At 51.8% G+C, this 23,471-nt stretch overlaps 1 protein-coding gene across 1 annotated transcript in view; it reads left to right on the top strand.

The window, feature by feature from the left end:
* The window catches only part of ALPK1 (alpha kinase 1), a 74,736-nt gene that overhangs the window by 19,318 nt on the left and 31,947 nt on the right, over positions 1 to 23,471 (top strand). Inside the window, exons 2-3 of the mRNA XM_078613499.1 lie at positions 5,972 to 6,182; positions 11,487 to 11,650. Coding sequence (XP_078469625.1) covers positions 6,074 to 6,182; positions 11,487 to 11,650 — 273 coding nt within the window. The 5' untranslated portion in view covers positions 5,972 to 6,073. The remainder of the gene's footprint in view (positions 1 to 5,971; positions 6,183 to 11,486; positions 11,651 to 23,471) is intronic.

Below are 23,471 nucleotides of genomic sequence, written 5' to 3'. Positions count from 1 at the left end.
ATCTGTGTATTTCCATGTATAGGGATCAGTAGCGTAGTAGTTGGTGCACTGCGCTCCGAACACACCAACCCGAGTTCGATTCCCGGCAATAGCCGACATCAGTGGAGAGTGATATCTGATCCGGACCTGGGCCTCCCTTAGGTCTACTCGGCCTTAAATTAGTATTTGGTGCATTGTGTACATATCAGCTCTGGGGAGACAAGAATGGCCAAGCAAGGTTCTAACCACATCACAACCTCGTGTGTCGTACCAGCTGTTAATAGGTGTTCACGAACATCATGTTTCTTCAAACAGTCTCGCCCAGGAGTCGGAAACCAAAACAACAACAACAACAACAAGAGACATTTTTTGTTGTCAGAATCTTGTCAACAAAACTCAACATTTCAAGAGCCGCAATGCACTGTGGGCGAATACGAGATGGTTGGTCCATTCAGTGATGAAGAAGGTCACGAGGCAGGTCCCTTCAAGAGCCACAGCCGCGTGTGGCGTTGGAGTCGCGAGTTGTCGACCCCTGGATACCTATAGACTCGACCAAGAGGGTTTCTCCTCTTCATCTCGACCTAGGGTGCAAGGCACTCCGTGGCCAGGTTGTTTCGGAAGTTAAAATCATCGAAGCACAAATGGAGCACGGGCACGCCAGTACAACTTACTTGATGGAGGGGGTCTTTGTATTTGCATGTGCGGTGTTTTTGCGCATCATGATATTTGTGCCTTTAAAAAAAAAATCATTACATTAGGAATTACGAAAGCGTCGAGGCCCCTCTGTAAACATTGACATCAAAGAGTTGCGTGACGCGATTTTCAAGAGGAGGCTATTGCGTCCCAGGCACCATAGCCCCCACATTGTAATTGTCAAAATAATTGCGACTCCAAATTTAAAACAAAGATGCGTAACACATTTGAACTTTTTTTCGGGTACGGTACTGTAATTACATTGATATTCTTATATCTTCTGAGCGAAAAAAAGATCGCCGATCTTCACGGGGTTCTTGCCTAGTTAAAAAAGGAAATTAAATTAAGTGTGTGCACGTGTGCTTTGTTGTGCGTTAAAAAGGGAGAGAGCGAGACAAGCCTGGTAGTGTCACAGTCCGTGTGTCTGTGTGTGCGTGTGTGCGCGCGTGTGTGTGTGTGCGTGCGAGTGTGTGTGCGCGTGTGTGTATGCGCGTGTGTGTGTGCGCGTGTGTGTGTATGTGTGTGCGCGTGTATGTGTATGTGTGTGTGCGTGCGAGTGTATGTGTGCGCGTGTGTGTGCGCGCGTGTGTGTGTGTAAGTGGGGTGAGCCGTAGTGTAGCGGTCAGCGCACTGCGCTACAAACCCGGCGATCCGAGTTCGATTCCCGCTCACGGCCAACACCGGTGACGATCAGAAACGGTCCTGCGCCTTCCCTAGGTCGACTCAGCCTAAAATGAGTATATGGTGCGGTGTGTAAACATCGCTACTAGGGAGACAAAGGCGGCCGGGCGTGGTGCTGGTCACCCACCCCCTCGTGTGCCGTGCCGGTCTTCATAGGTGTCCGCTAACAGCACTTGCCCCAGTAGTCTGTTAAGGCTTCACGGGGGGGGGACCTTTGTCTTTGTGTGTGCGCGCGTGTGTGTGTGTGTGCGTGCGCGCGTGCCCCCGCGCGTGTGTCTGTGCGCGTGCGCGTGCAATTGTGTGCGCGCGAGACGGGGTGGGGTGGGGGTGTGTGCGTGCGCTTGCATGCGCACACACGCACAGGCGAGACACCAATGGGTCGCTGAAAGGAGCAGAAACACCCCCCACCACCCACCCACCTCCTCCAACCCACCCCATGAAATAAAGACAAGAAAACATGCACCCAGGCGCTAACGACATGTGTATGGGTTCTATATGATGCCGCATACTGTGCCATTGGCGAGACCTTAATTTATGAATCCCGGCAATTCAGGCAAAACCTCGCGCCGGTCCAAGTGCCCCTTTCTGGCATTTGTGACGGCAGGCCCCTCGCGCGCTGCTCACAGAATGAAAGGGGCGGGGTGAAAGGAAAAAAATTAGGAATATAACAATTTACAACATAAACAAAGGAATAGCGTTGTTATATATTGGGTTTTTAAGCGACGGAGCGATACGTGACTTTTACATCTCCCGAGTATTTTTTGACCGTGGGTCTTTTGAAGATATAAAAAAAAATCTCAAACAGGTGGCCTTTGCCGTTCGACGCCTTTCTCAAAGAAAATTTGAGGTTTTATTTGGGTCCTTTGTGTTCGCCCGTTGTTTGGGTGGGCGGATGGAGCGCCGCTCTGGACCACAATGTGTTATGTCCGTGCGTGTGGAGGTGTACATCTCGCGCACCGCTTTATCCATCGGCAGATGTCGACCAAGCCTGCGCCGATGCATTCTTCGGTTATCATATTTTCGAGAGAACACACTGGTTTGGGTATTTGAACAACCTTTTGAGTTGTTTCTTTGCATGTGAATGGAAACTGCAGGACAAGGAGAAAAGCCATAGCGTTTGAGAGGATAACTCTAAACAACTCTGCATAGGTAGGGCAGCCTACTTTCTGTACTCCCCCACCTTATAACCGTTTGTGGTTTCCGCTTGAATTTGTTTTGGCTGCATCTATGTGTGATCCACCAATCCCAGCATCCAAAGCACAGTATCGCAGGCATTCAGTCCCACACGCTGCCGAATGTTTGTACATATTGCAGTGCAATGTGAATATAATCGTCTTCCATTCTCTGTCCGCTGCTGGATGAAATGCTCCCCGTGCTGTCGCCGTCCTTTAACGGCCCGCTTCTACTTCGCAAGCATCAGGCACACGGAGTGCGTAAAGACTACACCCTCTATTCGAACGGATGCGTTGCATTTTGGATTTTTTTTCTTTAATCGTCAAGTTGGTTCTTTCGGTAAAGTCACGTAGATGGAAAAATAATAATAATAAAATAAAAATAACTAACTAAATTTAGTGAAATGAAAATAACTAACTAAATTTAGTTAGTTATTTTCATTTTATTATTTTAATAATAATACAATTAAAATAACCAAAAAAATTAATTAACTATTATTATTATTAAAATAATTTAGTTAGTTATTTTCATTTTATTATTATTAAAATAATAAAAAAAATGTATCTTTTTTTTTCATGTACGTAACTTTACCGAAAGAACCAAAGAGAATGGATCCTTGCAGTCACGAAAACTTCAAATCTAAAATTAATCGTCGCGTTGTGATCACATCTCACAACACCGTACAAATGGAACTGCTTTCTGCGTTGAATTTGTTCACCCGCACCTCCGATTAGCATGGTTGGCTCCGTAAGGCGCGAAAGAAGTCCAACATACACACATTTCCCCAACGGTTTGTTAACGGCTATATTGGGGGGATAATTGTCTTTGTTGTAAGCCACTCCGCCATCCATGCATGTCGCCACCAGCACCAAGTGGTATCAGGGCTGTATCGTAATTGCTGGAGCGGTCTCATAGCCAACATTGGTTTGCTCCTGGCGATGCTTACACACCACACCAGTTACTCATTTGTGTTTGAGTCGACCTAGGGGAGGCCCAGGACCGGTTCAGATAATAGTTACCAATGTTGGCCATGAGCTAACCACTCCAGTCGCGCTCCCAACGTGCGCGTGTGTGTGTGTGCGTACGCGTGCGTGGGGAGCGGTAGTGTATGAATGTACGTGTAGCGGTTAGCGCGCTGCGTACATGCATACAAACAGGGGGGGGGGGGCGTGCCCATGTTGAGATCTTTTTTAAAAACAAGAGCAGGGTAATCAAGCGTAGACCACAGATGAGGGAATTGCGATGCCACTGTAATGGAGGTGACGCAATGGTTAACACCCTGGATCGGTGTTCTTCAGTGCAAGGCCCGTGGGCCACTAGCGGCCCCTGGTGGCCTTTAGTGCGGCCCCAGACACAACGCACAGATAGTGAAAATACCCCCCCTCCCCCCCCCCCCCATTATCGTGCTGTCAAACCCAATGCTTACAAATGTGTGGCGGCCCTCACACCGACGATGTCTTGTCGGCGAAAGTGGGCCCCCTCTGAGAATTGTTGAAGAACACCGCCCTGGGTGGTTGTAATCCAGAGGCCGCCGGTTAAATCTGGGCCAAGCTTCTTAAACTCCACCAACCCCTGTCCAGCTGGTGGCGCAAATGGGTGCACCACAGTCGATGGGCAGGTTCACGTGTGGGGGGGTGAAGTATGGGTGCTCCCACTGTTTTCAAGACGTTTGACCAGCCTGGAAGAGTAGGCCAAAATTCCCCGGAGATGGACGATCTAAGGCCCCCTCTAGTGGAAGGCCCTCCTACGAGCAGTAGCATTGGGCAAGCAATCGCAGATGATTAGAAAAAAACGTACCATGTTGGGTTGTGAGGAATGGAGTTTGCGACAACGCTACATTATGTGTAATGGAAAACTACTGAAACTTTATGCCAGTATAACAAAGTAAAAAAACATATGAATAATAAAGTGGTCCATAACAGCGATTTTTTTGGGTTAGATTGCATAAATATAAATGTGTAATTAAACCCGCCACCACCCTACCTACAAAGCCAATTCGTAAGGTTTGCCACGTAAACAAAACATTAATTAATTACAAATTTAGCATACACCGGTGTGTTGGAGAGTAAACCCACAACATTTACAATTTCTAATGCGACGTTTCTCGCCCGCGATTACAACCAGCCTCATCAGGCGACAGCCAGAATTGTGGTCCGGGGCCAGAATGTGCGAACCGTTGCTTGTCAGGTGTGTCCAGTGAGAGCTGAATTTTAGGGGGAGAATGGATTACGTCACTCTGTGTGTGAATCTACGTCGTTGTGGGCACCTGCTGTGAGGACTTTGCAAATCGTGTAGTGGATCGATTGCCTCTGCCCAACCACAGCCAGGGAACCGCATCACATCCCTGCTACGTGGACGTGTCACTGGGGATGCGTGCGAGGTGCCTTATTGTTGCGTTTGGCCGGGAGCGCTGTCATATGGACTCTGTTGGTAATGACAGCGGTCGTTCTCAGAGAGCGGTCCCCGGTAGCACCACCCAGGGGTCCGCGACAGCTCCCCCAGGTGGTGTGCGGTGGACGTTATTTCATATTTTACTTATCATATTGAAAAATAATAATTGTAAAAAATATGAATTTCGGTACACTACCCTGATTAAACTACCCTCACCCTAGGATCTAAATGCCACCACTTAACAAAAATAATTGAAGCTGCGTTAATTTTTTTTATGTTTCGGTAATATTAAATAATTTTTGTATTGCTGGTATTTAGAGAGGGAATCGAAGGCGTTCTGTCACCAGGGATGTGGGGGGGGTGGGTGGTCCGCGGAAATGTTTGATTGAATAAACTTGACCCCCACCCCCGTCGTTTCAGCTGCCACGCCGGGAGATAGAGTTGAAGCGGAGGCCTCTGCATCGCAAGTTCAGTGGCACCACCTTGGCAGTGGCCACCCCTTGATTGATATAATCAGTCTTGGAATGTGATTGGAATATCAGAATCAGAATATTTGTTTATACTGGAGGAATTCAATGAACTGTACAGCTCTTTTTGTCACAGATGTCCAGGAGAATATAATCATAAAATTGGAATGTAATTGGGGGAGAGAGAAAAACTACGATTATGTATGTATGTTGAACTTCTTTTCGCACCGTACGTAGGCAACCGCACTCATCGGAGGTGATTAAGTTAATGGGCACCAAACGCAACCATTTTCCATCACGAAGCGACGCCGAAACGCGAAACTTTGCGAGCGTGGCCTGCGACCGACGGCGTAACCTTGGACTCAGAAGCTGGGGTACCGCTGAGCTGTCAGGAAAAGAAAACAACCGATTCATGACCCCTCTATTTATTGAAAGAATAACTCTTCCAAACCCCCAACACCCCCATCGCCTTCCCCTGAACCCTCTCCACCCCCCCCCTCCCCTCGCCACCACTCCCTCGCGGCTCGCTCACCCCCTTGTTTTGTTTTTTCATTTTTCCCCCCTCCCCCCACCCCCCGCAACTCAAGGAGTCACATCTGGGCTCGGAGGCGAGAAGTTTGGCCATCAATCATCCTGTCCCCGGACGCGTATCGGAGAGCCTCCCTCTCTCTCTCTCTCTCGCTCTCTCTATGAGCACCCAGGAGGTGATGGTGGCTGCCCTAAGGGCATGTCTGCAGGAGTTGGGGGCATTGCGAGACGGAGATGCCACTGCCCCCGCGGGGGCAGCGCTACCTCACGGTGAGACACGTGCAAAAGCGCCTTTGAAATGCGCAGCGGCCCTTCCCGATCGCTGTGATTCGTCGCCGCGACTTTCATCATTTTTGTTGTTGTTGTTAGATCGCAGCGCGTAATTTAACCGCTGAGGATCCATTGGGATCTACGGATGAAATCCCCCTTACATATGTAAATTGTTATTATTATCATCGCAGAGAATATAAGTAACTCGGTAAATACGCAGATGTAACGCCTCCCTCATATTTTCACTCTGCGTATAATTTTTTTTTTCACATCCCATGGGAGAGTGAATATTTCCAGCAGCGTTGGATGAAGTCAAGTAAACCCAGCGCCGCCTTTGACATTCAATGTCTCAACCAGCAGAGTCGGGCTCGCGATAACCTATGCCGGTGAACCAATAGATGAATGTGTTCCTTCGTTAGTGTTGTCTGCCGTTTGGATGGTTGGTGACCAGGAAGCTTTTATTTGCCTCTCCCCCTGGGATATCGCTGTAATTTTCCGAAGCACCTGCTGTCCAGTCCATTCTTTGGTATTCGCTAAGCGAAAGAGAGAGAGAAAGATACATCCTTTATTTAAAACCGGGTGAGAGCCCACAGAGACACAGATGTCTCGCTTTCCCAAGGAGCACATGGGTGAAGGATAATTACAGCACACAGCTGAAAACAAAGTGGAATGAAATTCAAAACAAATGTGAAATAATAAAACACAAATTAATGTCCGGTAAATAACAGATGTTTAAAGAACAGCTTTAGAATGTGGACAGATCGTATGAAATGAAGGCAAATGGTCACAACAACAAAAACAGGCAATTAATTTTTAAATCAAGGCGATGTGAAAGGCAATTTGTGGTAGATACGGTTTTAATTTAAACACGGAATCAATTTGAGATTTGGTTGCACTTTAAAGTGATGTTTGCGTTCAAAACAGGGAAAACAAGGAGCACTCTGATAGACAATTTACGAGCGTGTGAACGGACGCGGCCACGGCCGACCGAATAGCGCAAGCGCGTCAAGGCGTCTTCTCTGTCAAAGCCCTCCGAGAGCGAGAGCGACCCCTGAACGATTGGTTCCAATTCCACTTTCCTATGGCAGGGGCCAGTCTTACAAAACGGAAAGCCCGCTGGTGACTTCCCACAAAAAAAAAGTGGCAGGCGTTTTGTTGACCCGGGCAGAAATGATGGACCGAGTTGAAAGCACCCCCGATCAAAATCTGAACTCGTAACCCTCTTCAGTACGAGTCGCGCGTCGCGTGAGTTCTTCACCATCTGGATGGGAATGAATAAATGATGAACCTCGCTTCGGAGGAGTGGGCACTGCGGCAGCAGGCTCGGCTTGCAGTCAGAAAAGGTGCTGAGTTCAAATCCCAATCGAGAGGTAAACCACTCACGTGATCTCTCCCGTGTTTTATAAAAATGAGTGCATTTCACTTTGTTGGATGTTAATAGTGGTTGTCCTGTAGGTGACATGCCCCCACACCCCCACCCCTCCCCCTTGCCACGGAATGTGGAATTTCCACCAGTGGCTTAGGACGGCCACGGTAGATGATCAACCCCCAATAATCAATTAAAACTAGGAGACGAATTGGTGTCTGGGTCAATTAACCCCCACGACCCGCACGGCGTGTGGAGGCCCTCATCCCGAATCATTATAATCACACGTGACAAAGCGTCGTGCATGTGTGTACCGCTGCCCATCGACGTGATAGCACAATTATCTAAACGACTGTTACGCAGTCTCTGCCGCATTTGATCACCTTTGTTCAATCAATTATCTTGATCCGGAGCATCGGCACGTGGCTGCGTACGTCCGAGGACAGTGCACGTTGAACGTCGGTACAGCACGCGTCCGCGCACGTGTGCGCACGTACGTACGTACACACGTGCGGGCACGTGGCCGCGCGCGCGCGCGAACTCACCGGAGGAAATTGTGACATGTCAGCAGAATGCGCTGGAAGGGATTTTGCCCGGTGATGAATGGGCGCCTGCTGTGTAGGGCTTGATTAAGCAAGATTGCCGGTAATGATAGCCCGGCCGTGGCGCGCGTACGCCAGTGCATGCACTCGGAGCGGTGTTGATGCGATCTTCTATAAACAGCGCGGACAGGAAGGGCAACAACCGACGGAAATGCCTCGGACCGTCCAACCGTGCGGCTCCCGCGTGTTTACAGTTGCTGTGCGCGTATGTGTGCACGCGCGCGTATGTGTGAGAGACACACGCGTGTCAATCAAATGACCCATAACACCCGGGCCGGTTCCCGTGACCTTTCTCCTGCCCGTGTCGAGCTCCTCCACACTGCACGCCGCCTCCAAGTGCACCTAGGCTGGCACAGGCGCTGTTGTGACGTCAACGGCACTTTCTTTTTTTCTTGAACACAGTTGCTGAGCACAGGTACAAAGGTCCGACTTGTCAGGTGGCTAGCAACAATCAGCAACACAAGTGGCCACCAAAAAAACTTGCCGGCGAACAACGGTTGTTGTTATTGTTTGTATTTGTGTGTGTTTGAACGCCGGTGTGTATCTGCATTTGTGTATGTGTGTATGTGTTCGTGAAAGATCTCGACACTGTCCCATCGGTGAGCTCCTCTGGCAGGCGAGGCTGTGTTGGCTGCGTCATGTAGCCCGCATGCCCAGCCATCACATGTCCAATGATCTTCTGTTTGGCCGGATAGAGAGGGCTAAATGGGCATGGCACCTGCTAGAGAGACTGATCTAGTACAGGTTGACGTGGAGCTGAGTGGACTTGCCAACGACTGGTACCAGCAATATCAAGATCGACCACTGTGGAGGAGGCTCGTGAAGGACGCTACTGGGCAGTTGGAAGCACTTGCCCTCCATCAACAACGGAGGGCAGAGGAGCGAAGCTCACAACAACGAGCGGAGTGCCAGGCGGTTAAAACATAGCAAGTTGGCACAGTAGGGAGTACAGATGGTGCATCTGCTGGTCATTTCCGTCAGACAACCCATGGCACCTGGGTCTGTTCCGTGACCTGCCAGCGAGCGTTCGACACTTCACGTGGCCTTAAAGTGTACATAGCCTGGCACAAGCGCCGTGGTGATGTTACCGGCACTTAGTGGCTAACGGCAGTTGTTGTGTTACTGTGTATGTGAGGAGTGATGGCATAATGGTCAGCACACTGCACTATACACACAGTTAACATTAGTGGCAAATGACATGTGAACAAGTCTTGCGCATCAACTAGATTGACTCGGCCTGAAATGAGCACCTTGGTGTGCTGTATAAACATTAGCACTGCGGAGACAAAGTGGCCGGGCGTAGCACTGGCCAAACCGCTCGTTTGCGATCTACGCTGCGCTAATAGGTTCTTGCGAACAAGCACTTCCCCCAATAGTCTAACCATATTACCTGTGTCTTTAGTGTGCCTACGCACGTGTGTGTGGGCAACGGCGCTGTGGTTAGCGCACCGCACGACGATTCGGTCGATCCAAAGTTCCAATTCCCGGGTTATAATTCTCAGCACTTCTTGCCCCTTGGCTGTCTCCGCCTGGCCTGGGCCTCCCGGAGGTTGACTCGGCCTAAAGTGAATACCTGGCGCAGCGTTGTGATCAAAACCATTGGAAGGGCGTGGCGCTGACCACACCGGCACGGGTTGGTGAAGGTGGGGGAGAGGGAGGGAGGGGGAGTTCAGAACAACAAATGGATTTTGCCGCACTGACAATCACCTGGCCACGACGCCTACACACACACGCACACACACGACACCTACCCACACACACACACACGACGCCTACACACACACAAACCTGTCTTCTGTGTGCGGTGGCGGTCGCCCATCCCAAGCACGATCCATTTGCTCGGATCATAAGTGTGCCGGTCATATCTGGATTCGAATTTTATCGCCCATCCGTTTCGCCGAGATGACGCTACCAATTGTCGACGCAGCTAAAGGTGACGTGAAAACGTGGGGTGACCGTTTCCCACGCAATAATATGTGGACCAACATCGTAAAACCACTGTTGTCTGTGTATGTATGTTGAACTTCTTTCGCACCGTACGTAGCCAACCGTGCTAATTGGAGGTGTGGGGTGGAGGATAACAAACTCACTCCTACAGCAGAGAAGCATGAGCAAAACGCCACAAACTCTCTCCTGAAGCCCTCTCATGACGAGCAGATCTTAACATTGGCATTCACCTCCTGAACATAATGCCATACGCAAGCATATATCCAAAGAGTGCTCGTATCAGATGTGTACTTGTAACAGATGTGTATCTGTATCAGGGGTGTACTTGTATAATAAGTTAAGTGTTTCTAGCTGATGTGTCCTTATAACCGAAGTGTGTTTATATCAGAAGTATAAATGAGTGTTGTATAATCTCCGCGTATATATGTCTATACGTATTTGAGTATTTGGGGGGCATTCATGTCGTAAGTATGTGCAAGTATCTACGAGTGCATGTATAATTTAATTATAAATGCACGTGTATGTGTGTCCGTGTGTGTATGTGTGTATGTGTGTCCGTGTGTATGTATGTTTGATGGGAGCGGACATGTGGTGGTTATTGCACTGCGCTACGAATCCGGCGACCAGAGTTCGATTCCCGCTCACGGCCAACACCGCTGACAATTATCCGAACCGGTCCTGGGCCTCCCCTTGGTCGACTCAGCCTCAAATGAGTATCTGGTGCGATGTGTGTAAACGTCGCCGCGTGGGAGACAAAAGCGGCCGGGCGTGCTGCTGGCCACCCACCACCCCCTCGTTCACGTGCCTTGCCAGCCGTCGTATGTGCAACTCGCTAACAGCACCTGTCCCAACAGTCTATGCGGGGGAATCTTCATCTTTGTGTCTGTGTGTCTGTGTGTGTGTGTCTGTGTGTGTCTGTGTGTGTCTGTGTGTGTGTGTCGCGTGCCTTGCCAGCCGTCGTATGTGCAACTCGCTAACAGCACCCGTCCCAACAGTCTATGCGGGGGAATCTTCATCTTTGTGTCTGTGTGTGTGTCTGTGTGTGTGTCTGTGTGTGTCTGTGTGTGTCTGTGTGTGTGTGTCGCGTGCCTTGCCAGCCGTCGTATGTGCAACTCGCTAACAGCACCCGTCCCAACAGTCTATGCGGGGGAATCTTCATCTTTGTGTCTGTGTGTGTGTGTCTGTCTGTGTGTGTCTGTGTGTCTGTGTGTGTCTGTGTGTGTCTGTGTGTATCTGTGTGTGCGTCTGTGTGTGTCTGTGTGTGTCTGTGTGTGTCTGCGTGTGTGTGTGTCTGTGTGTGTCTGCGTGTGTGTGTGTGTGTCTCTGTGTGTCTGTGTGTGTCTGCGTGTGTGTGTGTGTCTGTGGGGGGGGGGGGGGGGGGGGACGTAGGCAGCGACGAGCCCTTGTCCGAGGAGCTGGTGGCCCTGCTTCAAGACGCTCGGGACATGAAGTGGCCCTTCGTGCCCGAGCGCTGGCAGTACGTGAACCCGGCTCGGCACGAGGACACGCGAGACCTCAAGGACATCCTGGCCGGGCAGCTGCCGCAACTGCTGGTGAGTCCACTACTCAGGTCTATGTCGCAGTCCGGCCTGCACGCCCATTGCATTGGTCCGACGCGGTAAACGTCGGGATGGCAGGGTGACGAGATGGAAGAGGAGGCCAAAGTACCCTGGAGAGGTGCCTCTCTGGAGCCCGCTCTGGTGGAGGCCCCTTTCTGCCAGCAGTGGCGTGAGCAAGCAATTGCAGTGCCTCCCCTTTACCTCCTCACATTGTGTTACCGCTGTCCCCTGAGCGGGGAGACGCGTTGACGTTGACCGGGGCGCCACGGTGGCGAGATGTTAACTACCTCGCCTGGTGTACAGCAGGTCGTGGGTTCGATCCCAACCCTGACGCCTGCTGTATATTTGGAGTGTGCGTGTTCTCCCCGTGGTCGTGTGGATTTGTCTCCGGGTCCTCTGGTTTTTCCCTCCACATTTATAAACATGCATTTAGAGTATTTGGCTGCTATACATTTCCACGTGATAAGCCACTTCGTTGAGCTATGATTTGTGTGGCCAGGTCGCTTCTGAAAAATAACTTTATAGCTCAGTGCGCCTTATTTGGTAAAATAAAAATTATTGTTTCGTTTATAGTAGAATTTAACTACCGTGGCCGGTTTGAATCGTTGGCTTGGGCACCTCTCTGGAGTTTGCAAATGCGCTTCTGCGGCCGTCTGGAACGCTCTTCCTTTCGATATTAGGAAGCCACTGGAGCAATGCACTTTTAAATGATCTCGATTGAAAACTCGTTTCTTTATAGCGTGCATTTTATATTTATTTTGTCGTCCTTCCCCCGTGCCTCCGATTAGCACGGGTGGCTGCGTACGGTGCGAAAGAAGTTCAACATACATACACACGTGTTCCTTGCCCCTGTTCTGCATGAGTTCAAACCGAGTGCTCCGCTGTCCTCCCACACGCATAATAAACACTCATCACTAATCGGCTGAGAAACATCTTCATATATAGAGAACTGCAGAGAAGCTTGGTGCCACCGGCTCACCGCCTGGCAGCCTTCCAGTTTGTCGGTGGGATCCTCCCCGGCGATTGAGAGATGCCTTCTGCGCGAAGGACGTAAAGTAAAATGAATCGTTTGATTTTTTTTCAGATTAAGATATCCGGTTTTTCTCCCATGGCTAAAACACACACACACACACGATGCCTTTGATGTTGACCGATCATCCGAATGTAGCAGGGCCCTCCTGCAAGAGACTCTTGGCACCCCACGTGTGGCTTTGCCGGGTGAATATGTCATCAGAAGGATTCGTCATTGTAATCAAAACCGCGGGCTCCCACGCAGCACGTCCCGCCGCTGCACCTTTCCTATTACCGTCGTCATCAACAGGGGAGACACCCACCCACCACGAACCGGCCCACGTAGAGTGCTGCAGACAATCATGGTGTCCACACATCGCCGCGTGTGTGCGGATGTACGCGTGTGTGCGGATGTACGCGTATGCGCGCGTGTGTGTGTGCGTGTGCGCGGCAGCGGTTAGCGCGTCGCGCTACGAACCCGGAGATCGGAGTTCCATTCCAATGCCACGGCCAACACCCAGTGACGAATATCTGAACCGGTCCTGGGCCTCCCCTAGGTCGACTCAGCCTCCAATGAGTACCTGGTGCGATGTCTAAACATCACCACTGGGGAGACAAAGGTGGTCGGGTGCGGTTCTGGCCACTCCACCTCTTGTGTGCCGTGCCGTCCTTTATAGGTCCTCGCGGACTGCACTTTCCCCAACAGTCTGTTAAGGCTACACGGGGGATCTTTGTCTTTGTGCACTTTCATAATTTTGGCACAGTAGCGTGCACAGCTGGTGCATCTGCCAGTCATCTCAGTCAGTCGACCCCATGGCACCTGGGTCTGACCCGTGACCTCTTGCTGCCAGCGGAGAGATCCTTGGACACCTCGCATGGCCTCAAAGTGCACCTTGCCTGGCACGGGCGCCGTGGTGACCTCACCGCCACTTAGTGGCGAGTGGCGGCTGTCGTCGTTGTCGCTGCTGTGTTCTTAATTGACGAAGGCAGTGAATGGGAAGCGCCTTTCTGCAGAACCACGCCGAGTTTATTTTCCTGTCTCTCGTTTCCTCCGACCGTTCCATCCCCCCCCCCTTCTCCCTGCATTATAAATGTCTTCCCCACTCGCGTATTAATTCTACCTGTGCCCCACGCACCCTCATTAAAGCGTCCCAGGTGCGCCGCTCTTTAAGAGAATAAAAACACCCAGAGAGGCGCACACGGGGGGATAAGAGTGGGCAGAGCCCAACTTAACAAGCGACGCAATTAAGGCGTGGGACGCAACGATTTGCCACACACACACACAGAGGTTACCCCACGCGCACTCACGCAAGGTGTGCAAGATTGCCGCTTGTCGGAGTGAAAAGGTTTTATTCCCGCCCTTCTCCCCACCACCCACCTTTCGTAATTACAACGCCTGCAAGGACGATGGGCGTTGCTGATGGTGGTGGTGGTGGGGGACCCCCCCCCCCACCTCAGCCTGGGCCCACACGGGAGAGAGACGAGAGGGCGGTTCACTGCCTCTTATGCTTCATCATTGTTGCTCTTGTTCCGCCCGTGGGGGGGGGTGGGGGGTTTTGGGCCCCCGCGTTTGGCTCGGGTGTCGTGGAGTTTTTTTTTTTAACCACAGACGCTCGTTGGAGTCTGCGCCTCTCGGGAGAGAGCGCGCACGGCGGTGGGGTGGAGGAGGGAGGAGGAGGAGGATGATGGGAGAGGAAATGATGATAGTGATTATGGGGGAGGTCAGCTTGGAAATTAGCACAGGGCGGCCGTGCTGGTTTTACCCCCGGACGATTTTTCTCGATGCGCTGCTTCGAATTCTCTATGTGGGGTGGGAGGGAGGGGGGGCCTTGATGTGGCTGAGTGAGTTGTTAGCATGTCTAGGGCACGCTGAAGATCCAATATACTGCTCAGTTTAGCAGTTTGGGACCTTTCCTTTCAGCACGTCAATTGAACCCTAAGAATCTTAAGCATGCCCTTAGTTTTGCGGTTGGAACCATATTATTATTAATTCGACGATTCTTTAATTAATATAATTTACAATGCTCGCGATGTTTGCATTCTATCATGCGTGTAAAATGTATATATATTTATAGATTATGAGTTGTTCATAGAACACTGCAAACCAGCATTTCTATTTTTTTAGTCAGAGAGATGTGCCCTGTCATAGTAATGTGGAATTGTCACCGCTGGCTGAAGGGCTGCAAATTGATATGGCCGCCGCTCCAAAGTCATTTGAGCAGAGGGATGCTTTTACTCTTGGTTTTATTAAATCTCCAGTCAGTTGCGTCAAATTGTCAGGTTAAGTCGGTATGTCTCTACGAAAGTGAACACAGTATTGAGTAAAAGATAATTTTGATCAGTGCAATAAATCATTGTTAAAAGTTACACTTCTGAAAAAAAGGTATCAACGTTCAAAGCGTACCCCTGCTCACGCTGAGTTTACGGCAGTGCCTGAGCCGGTGATGGAAATTCCACATTCCTCTGGCAGTGTACATTTGCTACGTATGTGCACCTTTGACTTAACTCGAAGTGGTACCTATTTGATTCATTTACGAACCTCCCCCACCCCCCGCCCTTCCCCATAGAGGTGTTGGGCTTAAGTCGACCTGCAAACCGGAATTTAAACTCACAAACCTCCCAATTGTGAGTCAAGCGCCCTAACACAAAGCCGGCCGGGCTGTATAAAGGATATGAGTGGCTTACTGCCTCATTCACATGGTGGCTCAGTAGTCAGGGCACTGAGCTGGCACGGCTAATGTCCTCTATTGAAATCTGCGTTTCAGCCACCTGTGATTCAACCAGGTTCTCGAGTGTTGAGGATTTCAGGCTGGTCACCAATGACTGCGCACACACACACACACAAAAACCACATTTGAATTCTTACTCTGGCTAAATAGCATCGATGAATATAATTTTTTATTGGTTTGCTTCCCGTGCAATCGGAATGCAGGAAAGTACACCTCCCCTCCTCCTACTCCACCAAGCCCGTAGTTTGTGGATACAAAAATAAGTTAAGTGAAAAAGATGACAATTAGTTCTATGATAGCTGCTTCTACGGGGCATCCTCTAACACGCGGTGGTTCACACAGTTGAGATTTCCGAACGGAAGCTTCATCTCGGGGCGCGATGCCGACAGCACGTCCGCGAACACGAGCAGCAGTCGACACGTGGGCACGGTCGTCATCACATTTTGAGAAAAGCAAACGGAAGGAGGAAACAGCACGAGGCCAGACTCGAATAAAACTTTAAAAAATCCGCAGCAACTCTTCTCCTCATCCTCCTCTACGACGAGTAGAAAAGATGAAGACGAATAAGTCGAAGTTGTTGACGAGACCTGCGTCTGGGCAACTGCGAGCTCTGGATTCGCCCATCCGTGCCGCTGCGTACGAAACGCGATGTAATTGCAGATGGAGATGCAGATTGCGCTGTCATGCGCGGGAGAGTGGCGGCGCACCGGGCGGTGAACAGGCGCACTCTTGTGCGCGCGCGCGCGCGTGAGTCGGGGTCTTAAACGCGCTCGCTCGAGGGGGTACCTTTAAGGTCGTTAGATCAGTGGGATTATATAAAAAGGGTGACGGCAGAGGGCAGGGGAGGTGGAGGCAAGGTTGGTCAGAGCACACCTGTTGCATACATACGCGCGCGCGTGTGTCTGTGTGTGTGTGCGCGTGTGTGAGTGTGTGTGTGTTTGTGTACGTGTGTCTGTGTGTGTGCGGGGAGCGGTGGTGAAGTGGTTAGCGCTGCGCTGCGCTACGAACCCGGCGACCCGAGTTCCATTCCCCGCTCACGACCAACACCGGTGACGATTATCTGAACCGGTCCTGGGCCTCCCCTAGGTAGACTCAGTCTCAAATGAGTACGTGGTGCGTTGTGTGAACAACATCAGCACTGGGGAGACAAAGGCGGCCGGGCGTAGTGCTGCCCACCCACTTCCTCGCGTGCCGTGCCGGCCTTCATCGGTGCTCGCTAACAGCACTTGCCCCAACGCTCTATAAAGGCTATTGGAGGATCTTTGTATTGTTGTTGTGCTCTCACACACACGTGTTGGGAGCGTGGCTGGAGTGGTTAGCTCGCGACCAATATCGGTGACGATTATCTGAATCTGTCCTGGGACTCCTCTAGGTTGACTTAGCCACAAATTAACAAACTTTATTAATTGGCTGTGTCGGGTGGTGGCGAGTTGACGACACATTTATTTGTACGTGCTCTCACCCAAAGAAAAACCTTTATCATGGACAAAGATCCCCTGTATAGCCTTTTAACTCACTGTTTGGGCAGATGCTGTTAGCGAGCAACCAACGGGATGGGTGACCACACCACTCCCAACCGCCTTTGTCTCCCCGGTGCTGATGTTTACACACTGCACCAGGTACTCATTTGAGGCTGAGTCGACCTAGGGGAGGCCCAGGACCGATTCAGATCATCGTTACTTCTGTTGACCGTGAGCGGGAATCGAACTGGGGTCGCTGGGTTCGTAGCGCAGCGCGTTCACCACTACACACACACACGGACACACACACACACACGGACACACACGCGCACACACGCACGCGCGCGCGTGCTCTCACACGCTTGAGCGAGCAGCCCATTCGCCCCAGATCGGGTGTCTAGCCCCAGCAGATGTGATCGGAGTCTCCATGCTATGGACACTCGAGGGATGACAAAATGGAGCATTTATGTGCATCACCAAGCAGCATCGGCAGGAAACAAAACTATAATGATCATCATCAGCATAATCATGATCATTATCGGCATCGTATTAAGTCGTCGTATTTATCAGGAGCATTGCCATCAACGTAGACATACAGTCATAACAATTATTACTCACAAGGAGATCAATACCACCATTAATATCGTCATCATCATGAACAGCAGACTGCTCGTCACCATCATCACTTACCAGCAAAGACGTCAGCGCCATCCTTGTCATCGTCATCATCATCGTCATCATTATCATCATTACCGGCGGAAACATCGTCATCGTTAACAGTAGCATTTTTATAATTGTGATAATCAGTAGCATTGTCATCACCAACACCATCATGATTATCAATATATCGCCATCATCGTCAGCAGAATTATAATCATCATAATCCATCACGGAAGCAGCACCTTAATATAATAACAATTAATATTTTATCACTGTATCATCGTTATACCTGGTCGTATAATGGCTATCACACTGCACTATGATCGTGGAGAGCCGATACAGCAAATCTGGCTGTGACGGTCCCACCTGATGACGGAGACTTGTGTTGCCTCCGAAACGTCGTGATTTATTATTATTATTTTTTTTTTAATTTTAATTTAATTTTTTACCTACGTGACTTTACCAAAAAAACTAAGAGTAAGAGTATGTGGAGAGCCGAGTTTGATTCCTGGCTGTGGATCACATCCGTGACGAGCAACGTCTGACTTGGGCCAGCCTGGCCCCCGCCCCAACGCCGACCAGCGTGGTGAAGTATGGTCAAACAACTCTTCACGACCCACATTGCATGGGGAGGTGGCCCGTCAACCACAAAGTCGATTGACAAACGTCTGCAATGTATGATAATTATCAATATCCATGCTCCCAGTGCGTGGCAGCTCACTTTGCCGCTGTGCCTGGCCCAACAAAGCATCTCTCAGAACCTCCAAAGATTTCACAAAGCATCACTCAGAACCTCGAAAGAGTTCACAAAGCATCACTCAGAACCTCAGAGTTCACAAAGCACTAGCATAGGAATGGCTTGGGGACCCATCAAGCCTTTTTTTATTGTGTGTGCCCCAGTGTGTGCACACACAGACAAAGATCCCCTGTGTAGCCTTAACAGACTGTAGGAGCAAGTGCTGTTAGCGAGCACCTATGAAGGCCGGAACGGTACACGAGGGGGTGGGTGGCCAGCACCACGCCCGACCGCCTTTGTTTCCCCGGTGGCAATGTTTACTCACCGCGCCAGATACTCATTTGAGGCTGAGTCGACCTAGGGGAGGCCCAGGACCGGTTCAGATAATCGTCATCGGTGATGGCCGTGAGCGGGAATCGAACTCGGGTCGCCGGCTTTGTAGCGCGGCGCACTGACCCCTACACTACCGCTCCACATTTACGCACACACACACGCACGCACACACGCACACACGCACGCACGCACACACGCACGCACACACGCATACACACAGCATCTGCCCTGGTCCCAGAGGAAGAGATAGTGCATCTCTGCTAATGGCTGGACGCTCACGGAGAGAATAGAGGGGTGAACCTCGGGTAAAGGGCATGCGTGCCTGCGTGCGTGCGCTTGTGCGCCCGCGTGCGTCCGTGTGTGTGTGTGTGTCTCGCGGTCGAGGATTCAGATAACATCAGACGCTGCAAAGCCACGCCGCCACGCCACGCCGCATAGCCCACCATCCATCCGCCCGCCCGCCCGCCCGCCGGTCTTCCCCGTGCAAGCGAAACTCTTGGCAGATGCGCGGCCGTCAAAGTGTGACCCGGCTGATTTTTATCATCGCCCCGTGAAGGCTTGATTTAGCGATGGCTGTGCTTAGCCCCCCCCCCCGCACCATAGCTGGAGGGGCCTTTGGTCGAAACTCGAGGCCATCTACCATCTAACGGCGTGCATGTCGCCGTGGTTAATGCGGGGGGGGGGGGGGGGGCTGCCGCCTCCAGAGATACCGCTACTGCGGGTGTTAGGAGGTGCCCGGACTCCGCCAATATTTCTCTACATGTTGGCTGGGTTGTTGTTGTTGTGGTAGTTAATGTTGTCAGCCTGTAACTTGGCAATGCTTGACAAAGAACCTTTGCCCTATTTTCTTCCATTCGTTCCTTTAGCTTAGCTCTTCCTGCCCTGCAGCCGTGACCTCCAAAACTCCGTGACGTCTCGCTGCTGCTGTCTATACTTTGTGGAGTTAAATTTTGGCTGGCTCTCCGTGATTGCTGCGTGTGCGGTAATTGCAAATGCTGTACATGATCAATCAAAACCTGCGTAAAAAAACTTTTTTTTAAATCCTTTATATTAAGTTCACTTGCTTGCTTGCTTGCGCGCTTACGACCGTGCAAATCTTTCGGTCGTTTTTTAACCCACTTCCCGTGATCCAATCGAGCTGACATTTTCCACACAGACTCGTTGTGCGTGACAATTAATTTTCGTGAAATTTTTTTTCAAAGATTTTACACTTTTTAGGAAAAAATGTTTATACTTAATTTCCAATTGCTTAATGGTGGCAGGCAATCATCTGACCCATAGGTGGCAGCCATCTCAAGCCAGAGGACGAGAGGACTCTAGCCGCCACGCATATAAAGGATTTATAGTGAAAAACTTTGTTTTTACGGGTTAATTTTTTACATATGTAGTGGTGATACGCGCTGGGTGTATACGTCGTGTGCCAGCGCGTATGTACGGGTGTGTGTGTGGTGACGCGCGCTGACGGGGAGGAGCAGGCGTCAGTGCGCGGGTGGGGGTAGTGCTGCTGATTGGCTGTGTGCCGGTGACGCGCCCAGAGGGAGTGATCGGGTAGCAGCGCGGTGTGATTGGTCGGGGAGTGGAAACACGCGCTGAGCGGAACCGGATCGTAGAGATAGCGCGTGGGGATTGGGTAACTGAGGAGCGGTGCCGACGTTGAGGTCCGCATCCGCTCCGTCTCCCGGGAAGAAGAGGTATATAAGGTGATGCACAGAGGAACACGGGGGAGAAGTGGAACCATCTAAGAATGAAGACGAAGGTGCAGAGATAGAGCCCGGAGAGGAGAGTAATGGAGAGTAGAGGAGAGTAAGGTATAAGTGTGTAGCCAGAGAGAGAGAACGGTCTACACGAGCTGAGTAATGTATAGTGTGTAGCCAGAGAGAGAGAACGGTCTACACGAGCTGAGTAATGTATAGTGTGTAGCCAGAGAGAGAGAACGGTCTACACGAGCTGAGTGATGTATAGTGTGTAGCCAGAGAGAGAGAGAAAGGTCTACACGAGCCGAGTATGCATACGGTGTAGCCAGAGAGAGAGGAAGGTCTACACGAGCCGAGTATGCATACGGTGTAGCCAGAGAGAGAGATGCAAAGTCTACACGAGGCGAGTGGAGAGTGTAGCAGAGGCGCAGAGTCTACACGAGGCGAGAGAAGAGTGTAGCCGAGGCGCGGAGTCTACACGAGGCGAGTGGAGAGTGTAGCAGAGGCGCAGAGTCTACACGAGGCGAGAGAAGAGTGTAGCCGAGGCGCGGAGTCTACACGAGGCGAGTGGAGAGTGTAGCAGAGGCGCAGAGTCTACACGAGGCGAGAGAAGAGTGTAGCCGAGGCGCGGAGTCTACACGAGGCACAGAGAGCCAGCAGCACAGAATCTAAGAGAGTCAAGAGAAGCGTAGGGTGAAGAAGAAGAGGTCACGAGTTGTACCGTTGTATGGTGACCGCATTGTGAAGAAGAGAGGCCACGCGTTGTATTGTTACAAGTCAAGATTTAATAAAAGAAGTGTGTTCCCGTCAAGGAGTTTCCTGCCGTCATTTTCCAATACTTCATCTGGCGTCAGAAGTGAAACGGGCTTCCAAGCATGGAGACAAGGAAGACCCGTAGGACCCACGGGATTGACCGCGAGGAAAACCTGGACGACTCGGGGCCGCTGGTGGCGGGGGGTGAGGAGGAGGACTTGCCCACGCTACAGGATCCGTCGACGGCGCCGGCCGAGCGACCGGGGACCGACGCCGGGCTTCGTGAGGCGCACTCCCGACTGGCGGAGCTGCTGCTCGCCGCCGCGTCCATCTTGGCGGAGATCAGCTCGTCGGGAGGAGCGGGGACGGTGGGGGACATTTTACAAGGTCGCCCCGCAGATTCCCGCCAAAACGAATGGGGGATTCCCGCCATTGCGCCTGGGCCTACTTTTGGCGGGAACGGCGAGCGCCACGTGGTGGTGGGTTCCCAAGCGCGCGCATCGACGTCATCAGCGCGCGAGGGGGTCCGCCATTTTACGTCTGCTGCTGGAGCCGCCATCTTACACACCGACGGAGAGGCGGAGAGGAACCACGAGGCGGATGACTTCATTTTTCAGCAGCGCCTGCCCACGTTGTCAGCCTTCAAGGCGGAAGGCGGAGACTGGGGCCAATTTCAGCGAAGGTTTTTGGCGCATCAAGAGATGTCAGCGTGGTCCGATGCTACGGCGCTGCGGGCATTGCCCGCCATGCTGGACGACGATGCGCTCGCGGCCTTCAGGGCTGCACGGAAGTCGGACCGCTCCACTCTGAAGGATGCGCTGGGTTTGTTGGCCAGGGTCTACGGACCTCCCTCTACGTGCCGCCATCAGTTCTACGCAAGACGGAAAGCGGCCACGGAGACCGCGCTGGCCTATCGCACGGCGTTGCTGGCTCTTGCTGATGCTGCGTTCCCTCGGATGGACGAGGAGGGCCAAGACGCGATGGTTTTGGAGCAGCTGCTCAAGTTGGCGCAGGACCTGGGGGTCCCTATCAACACAGCTGACGAGATTGATATTTCTTCTTTGAGAGTCGCCACGAGTATTCAAGCGCACGAGGCCCTACAACGGAAGCAAGGCGTTGGTTGCAACGCTGCTGTCGTCGCAGCCCCGGGTTTGGTGGTCGCCGAACCCCAAGTCGTCAGCCCACGAGAGGAGGCGTTCGCCACGGGACGACCAGGGGACTGGAGGCCGGGGGCCCGGTCGCCTCTGCGATCGGGCCGAAAGTCGGAGCAACCAAGATCTACTCCGACCCTCGTCACGTGCTATAACTGCGGCCTCCGGGGCCACGTGGCGTCCGGGTGCCGCGCTCCGCGGCAGCGCGCCATGGGAGCTCGGCTGGACGACGACCGAGAGCCCAAGTCATCTCTACAATCCCCGGCAAGTCGCGGCACCTCACACGCTCGGCCTGTTTATTCGGCACACATGGGACGCCGCGTTGCGGCGGAGGAGGGCCGGTTAAGGTTCGGGGATTCGGTTCGGCGAGGGGGGTTCGGCCGGGACCAGGGAGACATTGAATGGGCGGAATTGGGGCATAGAATTGTGGCTGCTTCGGCGGGTTCGTCCGTTGTTACGGGATCTATTGATGGGGTTGAGATTAGGGTGTTAGTGGACACGGGGGCATCGGCAACTATTATATCGGACCTCATTTATAATATTCTTCCAGTCCAATGTCGTCCGCTGCTTCCAGTGGATGTGCCATTTTACGCCGCTAATGGGGGATCGTTGGGCATTATCGGTCAGGTTAGGGCGTCCATTTGCATTGGAGATATCAAATTGTCGGGACCCGTTTTCGTTTCGTCTTCTTTGGCAGTTCCGTGTCTTTTGGGCACTGATTTTTTGGCTAAAATGCCTATTAAAATTCTTATCGATCAACGATGCATTGAACTGCCATCGGGTCGCCGGATTTCATTTTTGACGGGCCCTACTGACATTCGGACGGCGTGCGCTACGATACAAGCGGTGGCGACGCAGACAGTGCAAGTGCCCCCGGGTTCACAGATGTTGATTCCCCTCCGGTTGCGGAAACCATGGGTGAGGGAGGCTTCGGGACAAAGTATGCTTTTGGGTCCTTCTAACAAGGCTGTCGGGGGTCTTGATGTATCGGTGGCTCACACTTTGGTGCGGGCTGACAGGGATCCGTTTGTGATGGTTTTGAACGCGGGGTCGCGACCAGCTGTCATTCCGCAGGGCACCGTGCTGGCTCACGCGGCGCAGGTCCCTGTGGATGATGGGTTGGTTGCGCAGGTGGGCTCGAGCCCCGCGCGGAACGTTGAGCCAAGGGAAGACCTTGAGTGGGTCCATTCGCTATGTGCCGCCTCGGACGATTTGTCGGCGGCGCAGTTGGGTGCGCTGCGCGAGTTGCTCATTGAATTCTCTGATGTATTCAGTAAACATAAGTATG

The sequence above is a fragment of the Lampetra planeri genome, chromosome 41 (assembly GCF_965212315.1).
Source record: "Lampetra planeri chromosome 41, kcLamPlan1.2.h2, whole genome shotgun sequence".
NCBI classification, from domain to species: Eukaryota; Metazoa; Chordata; class Hyperoartia; order Petromyzontiformes; family Petromyzontidae; genus Lampetra; species Lampetra planeri.
Note: the sequence above shows the minus strand (reverse complement) of the source record. Positions and strands in the feature narration are given on the sequence as shown.